General features: G+C 46.8%; 1 protein-coding gene and 1 long non-coding RNA gene across 3 annotated transcripts in view; one reads left to right on the forward strand and one right to left on the reverse strand.

Annotated features, from left to right (window-relative positions):
- GALNT17 (polypeptide N-acetylgalactosaminyltransferase 17) overlaps nt 1-10,163 on the forward strand; it is a 584,160-nt gene extending 573,997 nt beyond the window's left edge. The window contains exons 10-11 of one of the 2 annotated variants that reach the window (XM_004045535.5): nt 7,365-7,532; nt 8,583-10,163. In XM_004045535.5, the coding sequence (XP_004045583.1) occupies nt 7,365-7,532; nt 8,583-8,711 (297 nt within the window). In that variant the 3' untranslated portion in view covers nt 8,712-10,163. Of the gene's footprint in view, nt 1-1,107; nt 3,700-7,364; nt 7,533-8,582 lie in introns of those variants that run through there. The other variant, XM_055392683.2, reaches the window with a different exon arrangement.
- LOC134758926 (uncharacterized) lies at nt 6,172-7,367 on the reverse strand. The gene is made up of 2 exons (XR_010134690.1): nt 6,987-7,367; nt 6,172-6,706 (listed from the first exon to the last, which is right to left on the reverse strand). It is a non-coding gene; the product is annotated as an uncharacterized lncRNA (long non-coding RNA).
- Nucleotides 10,164-19,276: the final 9,113 nt, after the last annotated feature.

Below are 19,276 nucleotides of genomic sequence, written 5' to 3' on the forward strand. Positions count from 1 at the left end.
CCTAGACTTCTAAACAACCAGATCTTGCATTAACTAACTAAGCAAGAACTCATTTATCACCAAGGGGATGGTGCTTAAACCATTCATAAGGGATATGGCCCCATGATACAGTTACCTCCCATCAGACCCCATCTCCAACACCGTCAATCACATTTCAACATGATATTTGGAGGAGACAAACACTCAAACCGCATCACCTGATAACCTTTAAAAGAGCAATTTCAATAAAGTAACAATGGCAGAAGTTAGGTTTCAAGGCATTAAAGGTATAAGAGAGAGTAAATTCAAATTAAGAGATAAGTAGAGCTGTGGCTAGAGTCATAAAGATCTGGTTATATTTGTAGCTTGATTGAAGAAATGAAAGAAAGGAGTGAATAATGGCTTAGGGTACCTACAGTGTGGGAAGAGGGTCAGAGACCGAAGGAAATGAGAGTGAAGGAAGACAGGTTTTTGAGAAGTAAGGGAGACAACTTTTCAACAAAATGGAAAGTAATATTCTCTGAAGGCAGTAAGGGCCCAGGACACCAGGATAGGAGATTGAGGAGGAAGAACACATTTTTAAAAATCTAGACTGTGGCAGGGATGGAAGGCAGTGTTGGTTGACAGAGAGTCACATGAGGCAAATGAAAAGATGAGAAGGGCCCAGGCACAGTTGGAACACAGGTCTCCAGTGGGTGTGGTCAGTTGGCACCTGTCCCTGGCTGTGTGAAAGCAAAGACCAAGGAGACTCGTAAAACCTGCAGTTCAGAGTGACCATGAGGTACCTGGGTGGTTGGTGTGATCACAGAGGTGTATTAAACACACTACTTGCACTGGCAATCAACATTCTGAAAAGGGAATTAAGAGAACAAAACCATTTACAATAGCATCAAAAAGGATTAAATGCTTAGGAATAAATTTAGCCAAAAACATGCAAGACATGTACACTGAAAATGAGAAAACATTATTGAAAGAAATTAAAGATCTAAGTAAAAAAGATATCCTGTGTTCATGGATTAGAGGACTTAAGAGTGTTAAGATGGTATTTCTTCCTAAATTGATCTAGAGATTCAATGGAATCCCTATCAAAATGCCAACCGCCTTTTTTTTTTTTTTTTTTTTTTGCAGAAATGGAAAAGCTAATCCTAAAATACATGTGAAATTCAAGGGACATAAAATAGCCAGAACAGTATTGAAAAAGAACAAAGTTGCAAGACTCACACTTCCCAGTTCTAAGAGTTACTACAAAGCTATAATAATCAAAGCAGTATAGTGTGGCACAAAGATAGATGTGGAGATCAAAGGAATCACATTTAGAGTCTAGAAACAAACCCTCACATTTATAGTCCATTGATTTTTGACAAGAGTGACAAGACAATTCAATAAGGAAAGAATAGTCTTTTCAGCAATGGTGCCGGGACACAGATATCCACATGAAAAAGAGTGAATTTGGACCTCAACCTTATACTATACAGAAAAAAAATTCAAAGGGCATCAAAGACCTAAATATAAGAGATGAAACTGTAAAATTCTTAGAAAACACAGGGGTAAATCTTCATGGCCTTGGATTTTGCAATGGTTTCTTAGATATGACTTCAAAACCACAAATAACCAAAGAAAAAATAGCTACTTTGTATTTTACCAAAAAGAAAAACTTTGATGCTTCAAAGGACATTATCAAGCAAGTGAAAAACAACCCACAGAATGGGAGAAAATATTTGTACATCGTATGTCAGAAAAATGTCTTAGTATCCAGAATATGTAAAGAACTCTTATAACTCAAAAATAAGAAGACAAATAACCCTTTTTTTGATGGTCAAAAGAGTTGAATAGACTTTTTTTTCAAAGAAGATATAAAACGGTCAATAAGCAAATGAAAAGATGCTCAACATCTTTAGTCATTAGAGAAATGCAAATTAAAACCACAGTGGCCACTTCACACTCCTACTAGGATGACTAGAATCAAAAAAAGCAGACAATAACATGAGTTGGCCAGGATGTGGAGAAATTGAAACCCCGGTTCATTGCTGGTGGGAGTGTAAAATGGTACAGCTGCTTTGGAAAATAGTTTGGCAGTTCCTTAGAAAGTTAAACATAGAGTTACCATATGGCCCAAGGATGAGTAATTCTGCTCCTAGGTGTATACCTCAGAGAATTGAAAACATATGTTCATATGAAAATTGTACATGAATATCCACAGCAGCATCATTCATAATAGCCAAAAAATGGAAACAACCCCAATGTCCATCAGCTTGAAAATGAATAAACAAAATGGTCAAAATGAGGAGACCACACCTTGAGGAGACACATTAAAGCAGCACATACATCCAGTTGCTCCAAAGACCTGAAAGGAGAGGTCTGGGGGCTGGAAGACATTGTGCAGGAGAGAGAATCACACTGAAGCCTAGGAAAGTTGAAGCCAGAACATTCTAGAGGAAGGCCAATCAGTAGCATCTCCAGGCAGAGAAACACACCTAGACAAAGACTTAGAGGCAGGAAAGCCTATTGAATGTGCAGAGGACAGGAAGAAGAGACCCTCAAGGAAGGAACATGAGGGATGAGGAGTCATGGTAGGTGGACAACACCCCAAAGGCTCCTGGTTCAGGACTGGGGCAAACTTTGGACATTTGGTTGACAGCAGATCCAAGGGTTCACTACCCACCTGCCTCATGGTAGAAAAGCGGAAGTGAGATCTGTTTGCCTAACTTTAGCCCCAACATTCTTCAGACCACAGTACTGGCTTCTAACTTTCTCAGGAAAGGAGGCAAGTATTGGTCCCTTGGCCAGACCAGCAGAACCTATGCACATGACCCAGTATTTTCAGTGAGATAAACACCTTCCCCTGGAAAGGAAATCCCACTCAGGGGCCCTCCTCACCTGCCCCAGCCTACCCTGCATGGCTGCATGGCTTAAGACTGCCATGTGGCCTCTGCAGGTCCTGGCATTCTAGGTCTCATTGTTTCACTCCCTAACAGACCTCAGAAAGGAGAACCTCTAACTCCCAGTGGCATTTAGCTTCCCTCTTTAAACATCTGGGTCACAGATATGCTCAGTTAATTAATGTTCTTAGTGCTGCTCATCTGCCTGCTGGATAATAGATTGATTCATAATTTCAGTAAGCAGCTGTGTATATCTTTCCCTGAACATAAAGGCAGCTTGCTGTCATTCATCACTTTGCATTTGGAGAATTTAAATATATTCAGGCAGACATTGTTTAGGGAGGGGGAGGGAGGGCTTCTGATTTTCTTACCATTTTGCTTCTAACAATGACTTTGATTTGGAACTAATTGGGGTTTAAAGCACACGTTAACCACATCTCTCTCAAGGGCACTTAATAAACTCCCTGTCCCTTGTTCAAGGAGACCAGCCAGGCCCTCCTTTTGGGATAAGAGCCAAGAGCTTCTGAGTACCTTTCACCAAGAAATGAGAACCCCATGCAGAGAATCTTATCTGCCAGAAAAGAGCCACTCCTGTCCCTGAGCAGAGCTACTTATTTCATTCCTGGGCAGAATATGCTCAAGCTTTCTGGAGGAGGTGGGGTTCTCCTGGCAATCTGGGAGGGGGCTCTTCTGCTGCTCAGCTGCTGGGCCATGGCAGCCAACCATCAGGTATTTGGTGACCAAAAGAAAGCGGCCAGCACCCAGCCAGGTGACCAGATGTCTTCATGCATCAGTTTCCTCATCTATAAAATGTAAAGAATAATAAAACATATCTTGCAGAGTTGTTGGGAAAATTGCATTATTTATTCTCTTTACAATGGTTACAAATGATGCAGAGTGTTTTTTTTTTAATTTATTAGGCAACAGCTGTGTAGATGTGGCTGCCTTTTCAAATGATGCCATTCACCACAGTTATGTGCTCAACCCCAAACACGTTTTGAGCACTTGGTCTGTGATTTGCTCCTAGTAAGGAAGGAAATTAATAGGCACAGCCCCTCCCTCTCAGGAGTGTGAAAGATGGGTGAATGAATGCATTTTTTTTTATTTTGGAATATGATTCTTAAACAATATAATTTTCCTTCCCCAGGAAAGTAAAGGCAGCAGAGGCGAGGCTACTAGCATAGTACAGGCCCTGTTGTGGGAAGGTTGCCAGGCAACACCTTCCCTGTATCAGTCAGGAATTGCTGCATAACAACTACCCCAAAACGTAGTGGCTTAAAACAATATGCATTTTTTATTGCTCACGAGTCTACAGGTCAGCTGGATGGTTCTCTGATCTGGACTAAGCTTGGCTGATCTAGGCTGGATTCATTCGTGCATCTCCTATCAGCAGCTGGCAGGTTGGCTGAGGGCTCCCTGATCCAGGTTGGCCTCATCCATTTGGTTAACTGGTGGTTAACTAGCAATTGGTTGGGCCACATGACTCTCATCCTCAAACAGGCCAGCCTGGGCTTACTGTTCCAAGAGACTGAAAGGATTCATACAAGGCTAAAAGTCTAGTCTAGGAACAGGCACAGCCTCACTTCTGCTCCATTCCTTTGGCCAAAGCAAGTCACAGGGCCAACCAACATTCAAGGGATGGGGGAACAGACTCCATTTCTTGATGGAAATTGCTTCAAAGCCATCTTGCCATGGGTGTATAGAAGGAATAGCGGAGGATGTGGTCAGTTTTGCAACCTACCACAATCATCCAGCATTATTTGTTGTACATAGAGCATAAAGCAAGTACTAGGATTATGTTGCCCACTTACGATATTTTTGTTCTGCTCTTTCATTATTATAAATTATGTTGCAATAAATACCCTACCTATGAATTTTTTGTTTGCAATTCTGATTATTTCCTTCTGATAGAGTGTATTAGTCCAGTCTCATGCTGTTAATAAAGACATACCCAAGACTGGGTAATTTATAAAGAAAAAGAGGTTTTAATGGACTCATAGTTCTACATGGCTGAGGAGGCCTCGCAATCATGTTGGAAGGCGAGGGAGGAGCAAAGGGATGCCTTATGGGGCGGCAGGGAAGAGAGCATGTGCAGGGGAACTGTCCTTTATAAAACCAGCAGATCTCATGAGACTTATTCATTATCATGAGAACAGCATGGGAAAAACCTCCCTTCATGAATCAATTACCTCCCACCGGGTCCCTCTCACAACACATGAGGATTATGGGAGCTACAATTCAAGATGAGATTTGGGTGGGGACACAGCCAAACCATATCATGGAGTTCTACAAATGGATTCTTTTTAATTTCTATTTTGATTCAGGGGAGTACATATATAGGTTTTTAACAAGGGTGTATTGCATGATGCTGAGGTTTGGGGTATGCTTGAAATCGTCACCCAGGTAGTAAGCATAATACCCAATAGGTAGTTTTTCAACTCTTGCCTTCCTTTCTCCCTCCCTCCTTTTGGCATTCCCAGTGTCTGTAATTTCCATCTTTATGTCCATGAATACCCAATATTTAGCTCCCACTCACAAGCGAGAACATACAGTATTTGGTCTTCTGATTCTGCATTAATTCTCTTAGGATAATGGCCTCCAGCTGCATCCATGTTACTACAAAAGACATGATGCTGTTCTTTTTCATGGCTGTATTGTATTCCATGGTGTATAGGTACCACATTTTCTTCATCAAATTCACCATTTATGGGCACGTGGGTTGATTGCATACCTTTGCTATTGTGAATAGTGCTGCAATGAATGTGTAAGTGCATGTGTCCTTTTGGTAGAATGATGTCTTTTCCTTTGGGTAGATACCCAGTAATAGGATTGCAGGTCAAACAGTAGTTCTACTTTTAGTTCTTTGATAAGTCTCCAAACTTCTTTCCACAGTGGATGAACTAATTTACATTCCCACCAACAGTGTATAAGCATGCCTTCTTCTCTGCAGCCTCATCAACCTCTGTTATTTTTTGACTTTTTAATAATAGCCATTCTTGCTGGTGTGAGATGGTATCTCATTGTGGTTTTGATTTGCATGTGTCTGATGATTAGTGATGATGAGCATTTTTTCACATGTTTGTTGGCCACTTGTATGTCTTCTAGTGAGAGTGTCTGTTCATGTCCTTTGTGCACAAAAGTGGATTAATTGAATCAAAGGCTATGAACATTTTAAAAGAACAAAGTATATATTTAGAAATCTCCTTTTTGAAAGGTTGTAGTAATCTACCCTCCCTCCAGCCCAATAGTGAGAGGGCCCATCTTAGACTTCAGTCACCAAAATGTGGTGAAAAATCTCTGATTTTAGTTTCAGTTTTTGGGTTTTTTTTTTTTTTTTTTGGTTTTTTGTTTGTTTTTTGAGACAGATCCTCACTCTGTTGCCCAGGCTGGAGTGCAGTGGCACGATCTCCGCTCACTGCAACCTCCGCACCCCCAGGTTCAAGCAATTCTCCTGCCTCAGCCTCCTGAATAGCTTGGATTATAGTTGCTCACCACCACACCCAGCTGACTTTTGTAGTTTTAGAAGAGACGGAGTTTGGCCATGTTGGTCAGGCTGGTCTCGAACTCCTGGCTTCAAGTGATCTGCCTGCCTCAGCCTCCCAAAGTGCTGGGATCATGGGCATGAGCCACTGAGCCCGGCCTAATCTCTTTTGTAAAATGTGGTATCTCATTATTTTAGATTTTTGTTTCTTTTCATACCTATGAGGTTGAGTACTATTTAATGTCTGTTTCTTCTTCAGTGAATGGCTTCTTTGAGCCTTTTGCAGCAGGGTAGATTTAGTCAATCCCCCTTTGTAAGTGGGGAGGAAATGGAGACTCAGGTTACTTGTTCAAGGTGGCCCAGCCAGCTGAAAGTAGAGCCATTTAGAAATTAGACATCCAGCTTCTTCATCGATTCCTTCTCCCTGACGTTGCTGAACAGAAGACTAGGTCCTAAAACATTGACTGAGGATATGCTTAGATAAAAGATCAGGGCCGGGCGCGGTGGCTCATGCCTGTAATCCCAGCACTTTGAGAAGCCGAGATGGGCAGATCACGAGGTCAGGAGTTCGAGACCAGCCTGACCAACATGGTGAAACTCCATCTCTACTAAAAATACAAAAATTAGCCGAGTGTGGTGGTGTGCACCTGTAATCCCACGTACTCAGGAGGCTGAGGCAGGAGAATTGCTTGAACCTGGGAAGCGGAGGTTGCAGTGAGCTGAGATCGTGCCATTGCACTCCAGACAGGGCAACAGAGTGAGACTCCATCTCAAAGAAAAAAGGAAAAAAGATCAGAGAGTTGCCCTGGGGACTCTGTATCCAGGCTCAGAAGCCTGGGTGGCTTTCTGGAACAGGGCTGTCCTGTGAGGTGAGCATATGGCCTGAGTGACAGGCTGGGATGGTGGCCAGGACTGCAGTACTGACAAACAGCAGGAGTAAAGCCGAGAGACCTGAGCCCTGCTTTCTCCCATGTCTCACTCCTGCCTCCCACTTCCATTCCCCTGCTGCTCTGGTCTCTCGACAGCTTGCCCGCTACACCAAAGAAGGCTTCCTGCACTTGGGTGCCCTGGGGACCACCACACTCCTCCCTGACACCCGCTGCCTGGTGGACAACTCCAAGAGTCGGCTGCCCCAGCTCCTGGACTGCGACAAGGTCAAGAGCAGCCTGTACAAGCGCTGGAACTTCATCCAGGTGAGTGCTGTATGGACAGAGCCAGCACCCAGAGTAGCTGCAAGAGGCTGCAGACCACAGAGGGGAATCCTGCTTCCCCAGGGGTCCCCAGCAAATAGCGACCCCGAACCCAGGTCTCCCTGCCCCGGGCTGGGCTTGTGGACCCAAAGCACTTCCTGGGGGCAGCTGTGGAGTTTCTGCATGGAGTAGCATTTCTGATTCCTACGTCAGTGCTAGGCTGGTTGAGCTCTGATCAATCCTGAGATAGGAGTGAGGGGGGACTTCCTTGAAATCCACTAAGTACCCACAGCCAGTGGGGTTGAGACCATCAGACCAAGAATATCCCAGGAAACTCAACATCCTGACCCCATCCCCCACCAATGCTCCTCACCTGATTCAGATACTCCAACTGGGTGAAGCTTATTTAGGTTCTGACTTCAGCGTCCCCAGAGGAGGTCCTCATGCTTCCCTGCCCCAGTCTCATGCGAAGAATTTTGGTGGAATTGATTCTCTGCAAGAAGCTATGTGCCAGGCGCCATGATAGTTAAGCCTCTCACTCTCTTTCTCTCTCCTATTGCACTCTCTCTCTCTCCCTCTCCCTCCCTCTCTCCCTCTGTCTCCCTCTCTCTGCCTCTCTCTCCCTCTCTTTCTTCTCTGTCTTGTCTCTCCTCTATCTCCTGTCTTCTCTCTGTTCCTCTCCTCTCTTCTCTTTTTTCTCTCTCTCCCCTTTATCTTTCTCTTTTTCTCTCTCCTATCTTCTCTCTTCTCTCTCTTCCCTCTTTTTCTACCCCTCCTCCCTTTCTTTGTCTTCTCTTTGTCTCTTTGTCTCGTTCTCTCTCCTGTCTCTTTCTCTTCTGTCTCTATCCTCTCTCTTTCTCCTCTCTTCCCTCTTTTTCTCTCTCTCCTCTTTCTGTCTTCTCTTTGCCTCTTTCTCTGTCTCTTTCTCTTCTGTTTTTCTTTTTCTCTTTGTCATTTTCTCTCTCCTGTCTCTCTTTCTCCTCTCTCTGTATCTCTCGCTGTCTCTCTCTCCTCTCTCTCTTCTCCTCTCTTCTCGATTTTGCCCCCTCCCAGAATGGAGCCATCATGAACAAGGGCACGGGACGCTGCCTGGAGGTGGAGAACCGCGGCCTGGCTGGCATCGACCTCATCCTCCGCAGCTGCACAGGTCAGAGGTGGACCATTAAGAACTCCATCAAGTAGAGGGAGGGAGCTGGGGCACTGGAGCCTGGCCCCCAGGACATGGCTGCTCCCCCCAACATCTGGACCAGCTGCCCTGGCGGAGAGACAGCAAGGGACCGGCAGGTGCTCGATGGGCCCCCCAGCGCTTCTCCAGGGCAGCACAGGGACCCCGGATGAAGACTCTGTCCCCCCTCAGGCATTCAGCTGCCCACAAGTTTCCTGCACCCTGGAAAAGCCCCCCACCCTTCCTCTGGGAAACTGAGAGCTGTCTTCCACAGCCTCTGATGTGGACCTGGTACTGAGGAGCAAGACTGTCCAGTTCTCCACATCTCCCATCCCAGAATCAGGATCTGGGACTGGCAGGGTCCCCTCCTGTGTCTCATCTCTTGCAGCAGCAGCTGCTGAACTCCAGCCATCAACACGGTGGGAGGCAGCGGGGGCTTCAGCCATGTCCTAGCTCCCCACCCTAAAAGGAGGCAGTGAGGACCGGGCACTATTTCGTCCGAGGTTACTTCTACCCAGATGACACCTGCCTGTTCACGCCCCAAGGCAGCTACTGCCCCTAACCCTTCCCACCAGGGTAGCTTTGGGCACTGCAGCTCTGGACTTTTCTGGCCCCTCCTGAGATGACCTGATGGAGCTGATGCTTTCTCTCCTAATCACCTGGGCACTAGGCTCTTATCAGTGTGCTTGGGCCAGCTCTCCTGCCTGTGTCTAGAGGAAGCCAGAGACAGAAATAGGCTAAGCCTGCAGTAGGATCTCAGCCACAAGGGCCCCGCAGGATGGAGCTGGGTCAAGGACCAGGGAGCCCTGACTCCCAGAGGCTGCCACCGGGGAGAAGCAGCGGTCCTCCATCCAGAACCTAAGGGCTGAAGCAAAGGCTGCCAGGACCCTTGAAGATGCTTTTGGCTCACCTCATTTCACCCCACGCTCTGCTGGCTGGCAGAGGAGAAGGCAGTCGTTTCCTCTCTGAAGAGTATTTTTTTTCGATTGCCCTCTGGTTAGGGTGCACATATAAATCAGAGTTAATATATGAACGCGTGTGCATGCACAAGCGTGTGTGTGCCTGTGTGCTGTGCGTGGCAGGGTGTGTGTGTGTGTGTCTGGCTGTGCGTTCCGGAGTGTGTGACGATGCTGACCTAGCTGTGTGGCCTTGGGCTTGCTGCGTCATTACTCACCTGGATGGGGACGAGGGATGAGAAGGGTGTGGGTTTGGCCCCATGTCACTGGCCGGAAGGATGTGTCTCAGCCCTGCCCTGTGGGGTGCCCCCGCTGGGAGGCTGTCCCATCTCCCAGTCCCCATCTCTTTTTCCCCACACTGTCCCTGGCCAAGCCCTGCCCAGAGCTGAACCCTGTAGCTGCCCCCTTGCCCTGTGTGGGATTCGCAGTGTCTCATTTGGTGACATCTTACTGGTGATCATCTCCTCACCCCATCTCCCACCTTGTGGAATAAATACATGTTAGCACTTCCCAGAGCGGCCTCCTTTGTGTCTTGATTTCTCCAGAACTGGAGGTGGGGAGGGGAGTGATGGAGATGTAGGAGGAGAGCTTCTTTGGCTTTGAGGGTTTAGTGTTACTTATTTATCTATTTATTTGAGATGGGGTCTTGCTCTGTGGCCCAGGCTGGAGTGCAGTGGTGCAATCATGACCCACTGCAGCCTCAAACTCCTGGGCTCAAATGATCCTCCCACCTCAGCCTCCTGAGTAACTGAGACTACAGGTACACATCACCATGCCTGGCTAATTTTTTAAAAAAGATTTTTGTAGAGATGGAATCTTGCTATGTTGCCCAGGCTGGGCCTGAACTCCTAGCCTCAAGAGATCTTCCCACCTTCACATCTCAAACTGCTGGGATTTCAGGTGTGAGCCACTGCATCCAGCTAATTAAAAAAAAATTGTAGAGAGGGGTCTTGCTATGTTGCCCAGATTCATTTCAAACTCCTGGCCTCAGGCAGTCCTTTCACCTCAGCCTTCTGAGTAACTGGAACCACAGGCACAGGCCACTAGACCTGGCTGATTTTTGAGGAACAGGTTCTTGCTATGTTCCCCACTCTGGTCTTGAATTCCTGGCCTCAAGTGATCCTCCTACCTCAGCCCCTCAAAGTGCAGAGATTACAGGTGTGAGTCAGTGCACCAGGTCTGGGTTTGCTCTTAGTAAAGGCAAAAGGCCCCCGCACACTGGGGCTGACTAAGGCAATGCCGGTCTACCCTCGCACTCGCCTTTTCCCCCTCAAAGCAGGACAGAACTGGACACCTGACCCTCGCTTACTAACCCTTGTGTGTCCCAGGTTAGGAACGTCAGGTTGGCACAGAAAGCTGTAAGGAAGGGGCGACTTACCATGGGACTTGGCCTGATCCAGCAGCTTCCTGCCACTATCCAGAAAATTCCACCTTTTTTTTTTTCTCGCTCTTCTCACCCAGGCTGGAGTACAGTGGCGCAATCTTGGCTCACTGCAACCTCTGCCTCCCAGGTTCAAGTGATTCTCCTGCCCCAGCCTCCTGAGTAGCTGGGATTACAGGCGTCTGCCACCACACCTAATTTTTTTTTTTTTTTTTTTTTTAGTAAGAGACGGGGTTTCACCATGTTGGCCAGGCTGGTCTGGAACTCCTGACCTCAAGTGATCCTCCACCTCGGCCTCCCAAAGTGCTGAAGTTACAGGTATGAGCTACTGCATCTGGCACCCCCTCTTTTTTAGGGCCACACAGTGGCAGGACAAGATGGCCCGCTTTGCTTGTTTATGTGGCGTGGGGGATGCTGGCTCAGGACCCCTGAGACTCTCTGGTACCAGCACATGTGCTCTGAGCTCTGAACCTTGGTTACAAGGTCCAGTAGCCTGGAGGTGCTGTTCACATCAGCACCATCTGTCAGCAGCTTCCCCCCATGAGATCAGGATACCTGGGGAGACTGCTGAGAGCATGAGGTCAGCATCCCAGGGCAACACCCTCTTGACCCCATGGGGTCCCATCTGGGCTTGATGGAACTGGGAGTGGCCATGGACCAAGGGAGTGAAGAAGAATTAACAAAGCAAGAGAAAGGGAGGAAGAGAAAAGAGAAGCAGGACCCTGGTGGGGAGGAAAGGATCGGTCCTAAGTCCTTCGGGAGAATTTAAAAGCTCTGGATGGCTGGGCGTGGTGGCTCACGCCTGTAATCCTAGCACTTTGGGAGGCTGAGGCGGGTGAATCACTTGAGGTCAGGAGTTCAAGACCAGCCTGGCCAACATGGTGAAACCCCATCTCTACTAAAAATACAAAAATTAGCCAGGCGTGGTAGCGTGACCCTGTAATCCCAGCTACTCGGGAGGCTGAGGCAGGAGAATTGCTTGAACCCAGGAGGCGAAGGTTGCAGTGAGCCGAGATTGCACCACTGCACTCCAGCCTGGGCGACGGGGCAAGACTCCGTCTCGAAAAAAATAAATAAAATAAAATAAAAGTTCTGGAGTTCGTAGGAGTTCAAGACCAGCCTGGACAACATGGAGAAACCCCATCTCTGCTAAAATATACAAAAATTAGCTGGGCATGGTGGCAGGCACCTATAATCCCAGCTACTCAGGAGGCTGAGGCAGGAGAATCTCTTGAGCCCAGGAGGCGGAGGTTGCAGTGAGCCGAGATTGCACCACTGCACTCCAGCCTGGACGACAGAGTGAGACTCTGTCTCAAAAACAAAAACAAGGCCAGGCACCATGGCTCATGCCTGTAATCCCAGCACTTTGGGAGGCCAAGGCGGATCACGAGGTCAAGAGATAGAGACCATCCTGGCCAACATGGTGAAACCCCATCTGTACTAAAAAAAAAAATAGGAAAATTAGCTGGGCATGGTGGCGTGCGCCTGTTGTCCCAGCTACATGGGAGGCTGAGGCAGGAGAATCGCTTGAACCAGGGAGGCAGATGTTGCAGTGAGCTGAGGTCACACCACTGCGCTCTAGCCTGGGTGACAGAGTGAGGCTCTGTCTCAAAAAAAAAAGAAGAAAACAAAAAGTTCTGGAGACCCCATGTCTCTGCACAAGGATGGCCAGGGCAGCAAACTCCAAGCCTTGAGCTGAAGGGAAATCTCACACTCCTTCATTATGTCAGTCATTGGCGTCATCTATAGTTTGAGAAGTGACAGATCCATTTCCTGACCTGAGCACCCTCCATGGTCCCCTCTGCCGTGGGGGAGAATGCAGGACAGGACAGGAGGCTGGGCTCTGGCTATGTCACCCTCCTGCCCTGCCCAGCCCCTTCCCCTCACACCAGAACTCCTGCCCTCCCCTAGCTGTGACCATTTCTTTCTCTTTCCTCTAATTTTTTTTCCACTCAATGTATATGGCAAAAAAAAAAAAAAAAAAAAAAATGTGTTGCAGATGGTAGTCCTGGTAAATGCTCAAGCCGTCGAAGCCAATGCCTTTGAATCTCTGTTATTTCAGACATCTCACATGTTTTCTTTCTGGTTAGACGGATGCTGGGGGCTAAGGAAAGAGAAGAATCGGAAAAGATAGAATCAGCACACTGGGGGCCAGACACTGCCCTTATAAGCCACTCCAAGCCTTTTTATGTGAGTTTCTGAAGCCATTTTTTTCATCTGATATTTTTTCTACCATCCTTGAAAAACAACCCAGTTTCATAAAGTGAGGGAGGCCCCTGAGCAGAGCAGGTCACTCGCCCAGGGCTGCAGTGAGTGAGTTATCATTGATTGACGTGCTATTTCTCCTCCTTCCTCTTTGCCAATGCTTTTCTGGGAAGGGTAGGGTCACAGCCAGCCAGGAAAAGGCTTGCAAGGGGCTTGGCGCCTGTGTAGGGAACTAGGCAGTTCATGAAGCCTTCCCAGGCTTCAGTAAGCCTAGCGGCTGAAGCCAGGAGCCCAGTCCCTGCTGAGTGTCAGGATGTCAGCCTCATGTTTCCATCTGAGCTCCCTGTGCCTGCCAATGATCAGTTCCTGATGTCCCACAATCATGAATCTCTGAGTGTCTTGGCTTCCCTGTTTTTTCACTTCTCAGATAAGTCTCCTTAGACCCAAGTTTGGGGATCACTGCTCAACCCCAAAGTGCAGAGGTGCATTTCAGTTCTGTTCAACAAATATATTTGGACACCTCTGTGGTTTGCTCCTTATGATTTCTTTTTTCTTTTCTTTCTTTCTTTTTTTTTTTCTTTTTTTTTTTTTTTGAGATGAAGTCTTGCTCTGTCCAGCCCAGGCTGGAGTGCAGTGGTGCAACCTCTGCTCACTGCAGCCTCTGCCTCCTGGGTTCAAGTGATTCTCCTGCCTCAGCCTCCCAAGTAGCTGGGATTACAGGCGTGCACCACCACACCTGGGTAATTTTTGTATTTTTAGTAGAGACAGGGTTTCACTATGTTGGCCAGGCTGGTCTCAAACTCCTGACCTCAGGTGATCCACCTGCCTCGGCCATCCAAACTGCTGGGATTACAGACGTGAGCCACTGTACCTGGCCTCTTTTTTCCTTTTTTTTTTTTTTTTTTGTTTTTTGTTTTTTTGCCACAGGGTCTTGCTCTGTTGCCCAAGCTAGACAGAGTACAGTGGCACATTCATAGCTCACTGCAGCCTCCAATTATTGGGTTCAACCAATCCTCCCACCTCAGCCTCCTGAGCTGGGACTGCAGGTGCATACCACCATGCCCAGCTGATTTTTTTTTTTTTTTTTTTTACTTTTTATAGAGACAGGAGTCTCACAGTGCTGCCCAGGCTGGTCTCAAACTCCTGGCCTCAATTGCTCCTCCCAAGTTGGCCTCCCAAAGTGCTGGGATTATAGGCATGATACTCTATGCCTTGTTACATACTTGGTTGTTTTTGTCGTTTTTGTTTTTTGAGATGGAGTCTCACTCTGTTGCCCAGACTGGAGTGCAGTGGTGTGATCTCGGCTCACTGCAACCTCTGCCTCCTGGGATCAAGCAATTCTCCTGCCTCAGCCTCCCAAGTAGCTGAAATTACAGGCATATGCCACCACGTCTGGCTAATTTTTATATTTTTAGTAGAACAACAGTTCCACCATGTTGCCCAGGCTGGTCTTGAACTCCTAACCTCAGGTGATCTGCCCACCTCAGCCTCTCAAAATGCTGGGATTATAGGCATAAGCCACCACGCCCAGCCACATACTTGGTTCTTCATCTTTGACTGGACTGAAACATTATTAACTTCTCCCAGCATTGTCTGAAACTGAATTAAATTTTTTTTTTCAGTGAATGAAGGTTTTTAATGCATTCATGTGAATGGTGGGTTCTTAGAGGCATATTTTTAGATGCAAGAAATTTTCTCAATTGTGGCTGAATATATATATAACAAAAAATGTGTCATTTTCAGCATTTCTAAGGACAGAGTTTGGTAGTCTTAAATAAATTCCCATTATCATGCAACCTTCACTGTCATCCATCTCCAGAACTTTCTCATCTTCTCAAACTGAAACCCTGTCCCCATGAAACACTCACTCCCCATTTCTCCCTCCCACCAGCCCCTGCCAACCATCATCCTTCTCTCTGCCTCTGTGAATATGATGATTGCAACAGTGAATTAATGATGTTAACACCATTTAAATCTTCACGTGTCTGTGTTCATCTTCTCCTCCCCAATGTGTGGGAATGAGGACGTGTTTGGGTCTTTCCAGGCCCCTCATAACACACACACCATTCCCAGGACACGGCCATGCCTGGCCCATGATGAGAGTGAACTCAATTAGAAGCTCACTCATTCATGCATTTTATAAACATTCCCGTTTTATAGACATTCGTGCATTTTACAAACATTCCACATGCTCATTGTACACACATTCCTTGATCCTCTGTGGGGTCCAGGCTCATGTTGTGTGCCTGAGACACACCTGTGAAGAAGACAGCCATGTATTGGGAGGCTGGTATTGGGGCCAGGTGTGGTGGTATTGGGGCAGGATGTGGTGACTCATGCCTGTCATCCCAGCACTTTGGGAGGCCAAGGAGGGAAGATCACTTGAGGCCAGGAGTTCGAGACTAGCCTGACCAACATGGCAAAACCCTGTCTCTACCAAAAATACAAAAATTAGCCAAGTGTGGTGGTGTACACCTGTAATCCCAGCTACTAAGGTGGCTGAAGCAGGGACAATCTCCTGAACCCAAGAGGCAGAGGTTGCAGTCAGTCGAGATCACACAACTGCACTCCAGCCTGGGCGGCAGAGCAAGACTCTGTCTTGGAAAAAAGAAAAAAAAAAGAACTGGTATTGGAACCAGGGAAATAAGCACCAACCAGGCATGACACAGATGTTGACATGATTCTACAATTGCGCTGTTGCTCTTTGAAACCATTCTGGGAGCTAAAAGGGCATCTCTAGTCAGGCAACAGAGGGGAGGCTTCCCTGAGAAAGCTGCATTTCACCTGAGATCACCAGAAAGGGAGATCATGAGATGAGGGAATGGGGAAAAACGAGGAAATGAGAAGTATTAGGAGGTATTAGCTTCCTATGGCTGCTGTAACAAATAGCCACCAACTCAGTGGCTTAAAACAACACAAATCCATTCTCTAACTGTTCTGGGGGTCAGAAGTCTTGAAATCAAGATGTTGAGAGCTTGCAACAAAGAACTCCTGGGCTCAAGCGATCCTCCCACCTCACCCTCCCAAGTAACTGGGACTACAGGTACGCATCACCACGCCCAGCTAATTTTTTTACATTTTTTTTGTAGAGACAGGGGTCTCGCTATGTTGCCCAGGCAGGTCTTGAATTCCTGGTCTTGAACAGCTGTGTTCCTTCTGGAGGCTTTGCAGGGAAATCTGTTTCTTTGTCTCCAACAACTTTTAGAGGCTTCCTGCATTCCTTGGCTGGTGGACCCTTCCTCTAACTTCAAAGCCTACAGCATAACATCTTCACAATCTCTCTCTCTGTGTGTGTGTGTATGTGTTTCTCTCCATCTCTCTCTGTCTCTCTGTCTCTCTCCCTCTACTCTCTCCCTCTGTGTCTCTCTGTCTCTTTTTCTTTCCCTCTCCTCTATTTCTCTCTCTGTCTCTCTCTCTCTCCCTCTACTTTTTCTTTCCCTCTTCTCTATTTCTGTCTCTCTCTTTCTCTGTCTCTCTTCCTCTACTCTCTCTGTCTCTCTGTCTCTTTTTCTCTTCCTCTCCTCTCCCTATTTCTCTCTCTCTGTCTCTCCCTGTCTCTTTTTCTCTCCCTCTCCTTTCCCTATTTCTCTCTGTCTCTCCCTGTCTCTCTCCTTCTCCTTTCTCTCTTTCTCTTTGTGTCCCCCTACGCTTTCATCCATCCTCACATCCCTCTCTCTCTAATTCTCCTGCCTCCTTTCCTGTATAAGAACTTTCATGACTACACTGGACCCATGAGGATAATCCAAGACAATATCTCCATCCCCAGATCCTGAACATAATCACAACTGCAAAATGCCTTCTGCCATATAAGCTACCCTGTCCACAAGTTCTAGGGATGAGAATGAAGACATCTTTGGGAGCACGTTATTCCACCTACTACACAACAAATATAGTGATTTCCTTTTTCAAGAACAAGAACACTTTTCTGGGAATGCAGATACACTGTTGGTGGGAGTGTAAATTAGTTCAGCCATTGTGGAAAGCAGTGTGGCGATTCCTCAAAGGGCTAAAAGCAGAACTACTATTCAACCCAGCAATCCCATTACTGGGTATCTACCCAAAGGAATATAAATCATTCTATCATAAAGACACACGCATGGCCAGGCGCAGTGGCTCACGCCTATAATCCCAGCACTTTGGGAGGCCGAGGCAGGCGGATCAGCTGAGGTTGGGAGTTCGAGACCAGCCTGACCAACATGGAGAAATCCTGTCACTACTAAAATTACAAAATTAGCTGGCCGTGGTGGTGTCATGCCTGTAATCCCAGCTACTCAGGAGGCTGAGGCAGGAGAATCGCTTGAACCCAGGAGGCGGAGGTTGCGGTGAGCCCAGATCACACCATTGCACTCCAGCCTGGGCAACAAGAGCAAAACTCCGTCTCAAAAGAAAAAAAAAAGACACATGCATGTGAATGTTAATTGCAGCACTATTCAAAATAGTAAAGACCAATGTGGCACATATACACCATGGAATACTATGCAGCCATAAAAAAGGATGAGTTCATGTCCTTTGCAGGGACACGGATGAAGCTGGAAACCATCATTCTCAGCAAACTATCACAAGGACAGAAAACCAAACACCGCATGTTCTCACTCATAGGTGGGAATTGAACAATGAGAACACTTGGACGCAGGGTGAGGAACATCACACACCAAGGCCTGTTGCGGGGTGGGGGGCAGGGGGAGGGATAGCATTAGAAGAAATACCTAATGTAAATGTTGAGTTGATGGGTTCAGCAAACCAACATGGCACATGTATACATATGTAACAAACCTGCATGTTGTGCACATGTACCGTAGAACTTAAAGCATAATAAAAAAAAATAGTAAACACGTGGAATAAACCCAAATACTCATCAATGACAGATTGAATAAAGAAAATGTGGTACAGATACACCATGGAATACTATGCAGCCATCAAAAAGAGCAAGATCATGTCTTTTGCAGGGACATGGATGGAGCTGGAGGCCATCATCCTTAGCTAACTAGAGCAAGAACAGGAATACTGAAATACAAAATACTAAAAATACCAAAATTAGCCAGACATGATGGCACACACCTGTAATCTTAGCTACTCGGGAGGCTGAGGCAGGAGAATTGCTTGAATCACGTGTTCTCACTTATAAGTGGAAGATAAATGTTGACAACTTATGAACACAAGGAACAACAGACATTGGGATCTATGTGAGGGTGGAGGGTCGGGGAGGGAGAGGAGCAGAAAAGATGACTAGTGGGTACTCGGCTTTAATACCTGGGTGATGAAATAGCCTGTACAACAAACCCCCATGATATGAGTTTACCTATGTCACAAACTTTCACATGTACCCCAAACCTAAAATAAAAGTTAAGACCCAGTGCAGTGGCTCATGCCTGTAATCCCAGCACTTTGGGAGACTGAGGCGGGTGGATCAAGAGATCAGGAGTTCAAGACCAGCCTGGCCAATATGGTGAAACCCCGTCTCTACTAAAAATACAAAAATTAGCCAGGTGTGGTGGCGCCCGCCTGTAGACCTAGCTACTCGGGAGGCTGAGGCAGGAGAATCACTTGAACCTAGGAGGCAGAGGTTGCAGTGAGCCAAGATTGCACCATTGCACTCCAGCCTGGGCAACAGAGCCAGACTCCGTCAAAACAAAACAAAAAAAAAGAGATTCGCCTGCCTCAGCCTCCTGAGTAGCAGGGATTACAGGTGTATGCCACCACATCCGGCTAATTTTTGTATTTTTAGTAGAGACAGGGTTTTACCATGTTGGTCAGGCTGGTCTCAAAGTCCTGACCTCAAGTGATCCACCCACCTCAATCTCCCAAAGTGCTGGGATTACAGGTGTGAGCCACTGAGCCCGGCCTGCAACCTAATAGCTTTTCTCCCCCAGGCAAAGCCAGGAAAAATCCCCCTGGCTCCTGCCTTCCATGTAAGATTTCATCAGAATGAAAACATCTTGTAATTAGATAGTGGTGATGGACCGGGTGCGGTGGCTCACGTCTGTAATCCCAGCATTTGGGGAGGCCGAGATGGGCAGAACACCTGAGGTCAGGAGTTTGA

The sequence above is a fragment of the Gorilla gorilla genome, chromosome 6, assembly GCF_029281585.2.
Source record: "Gorilla gorilla gorilla isolate KB3781 chromosome 6, NHGRI_mGorGor1-v2.1_pri, whole genome shotgun sequence".
Lineage (NCBI taxonomy): Eukaryota > Metazoa > Chordata > Mammalia > Primates > Hominidae > Gorilla > Gorilla gorilla.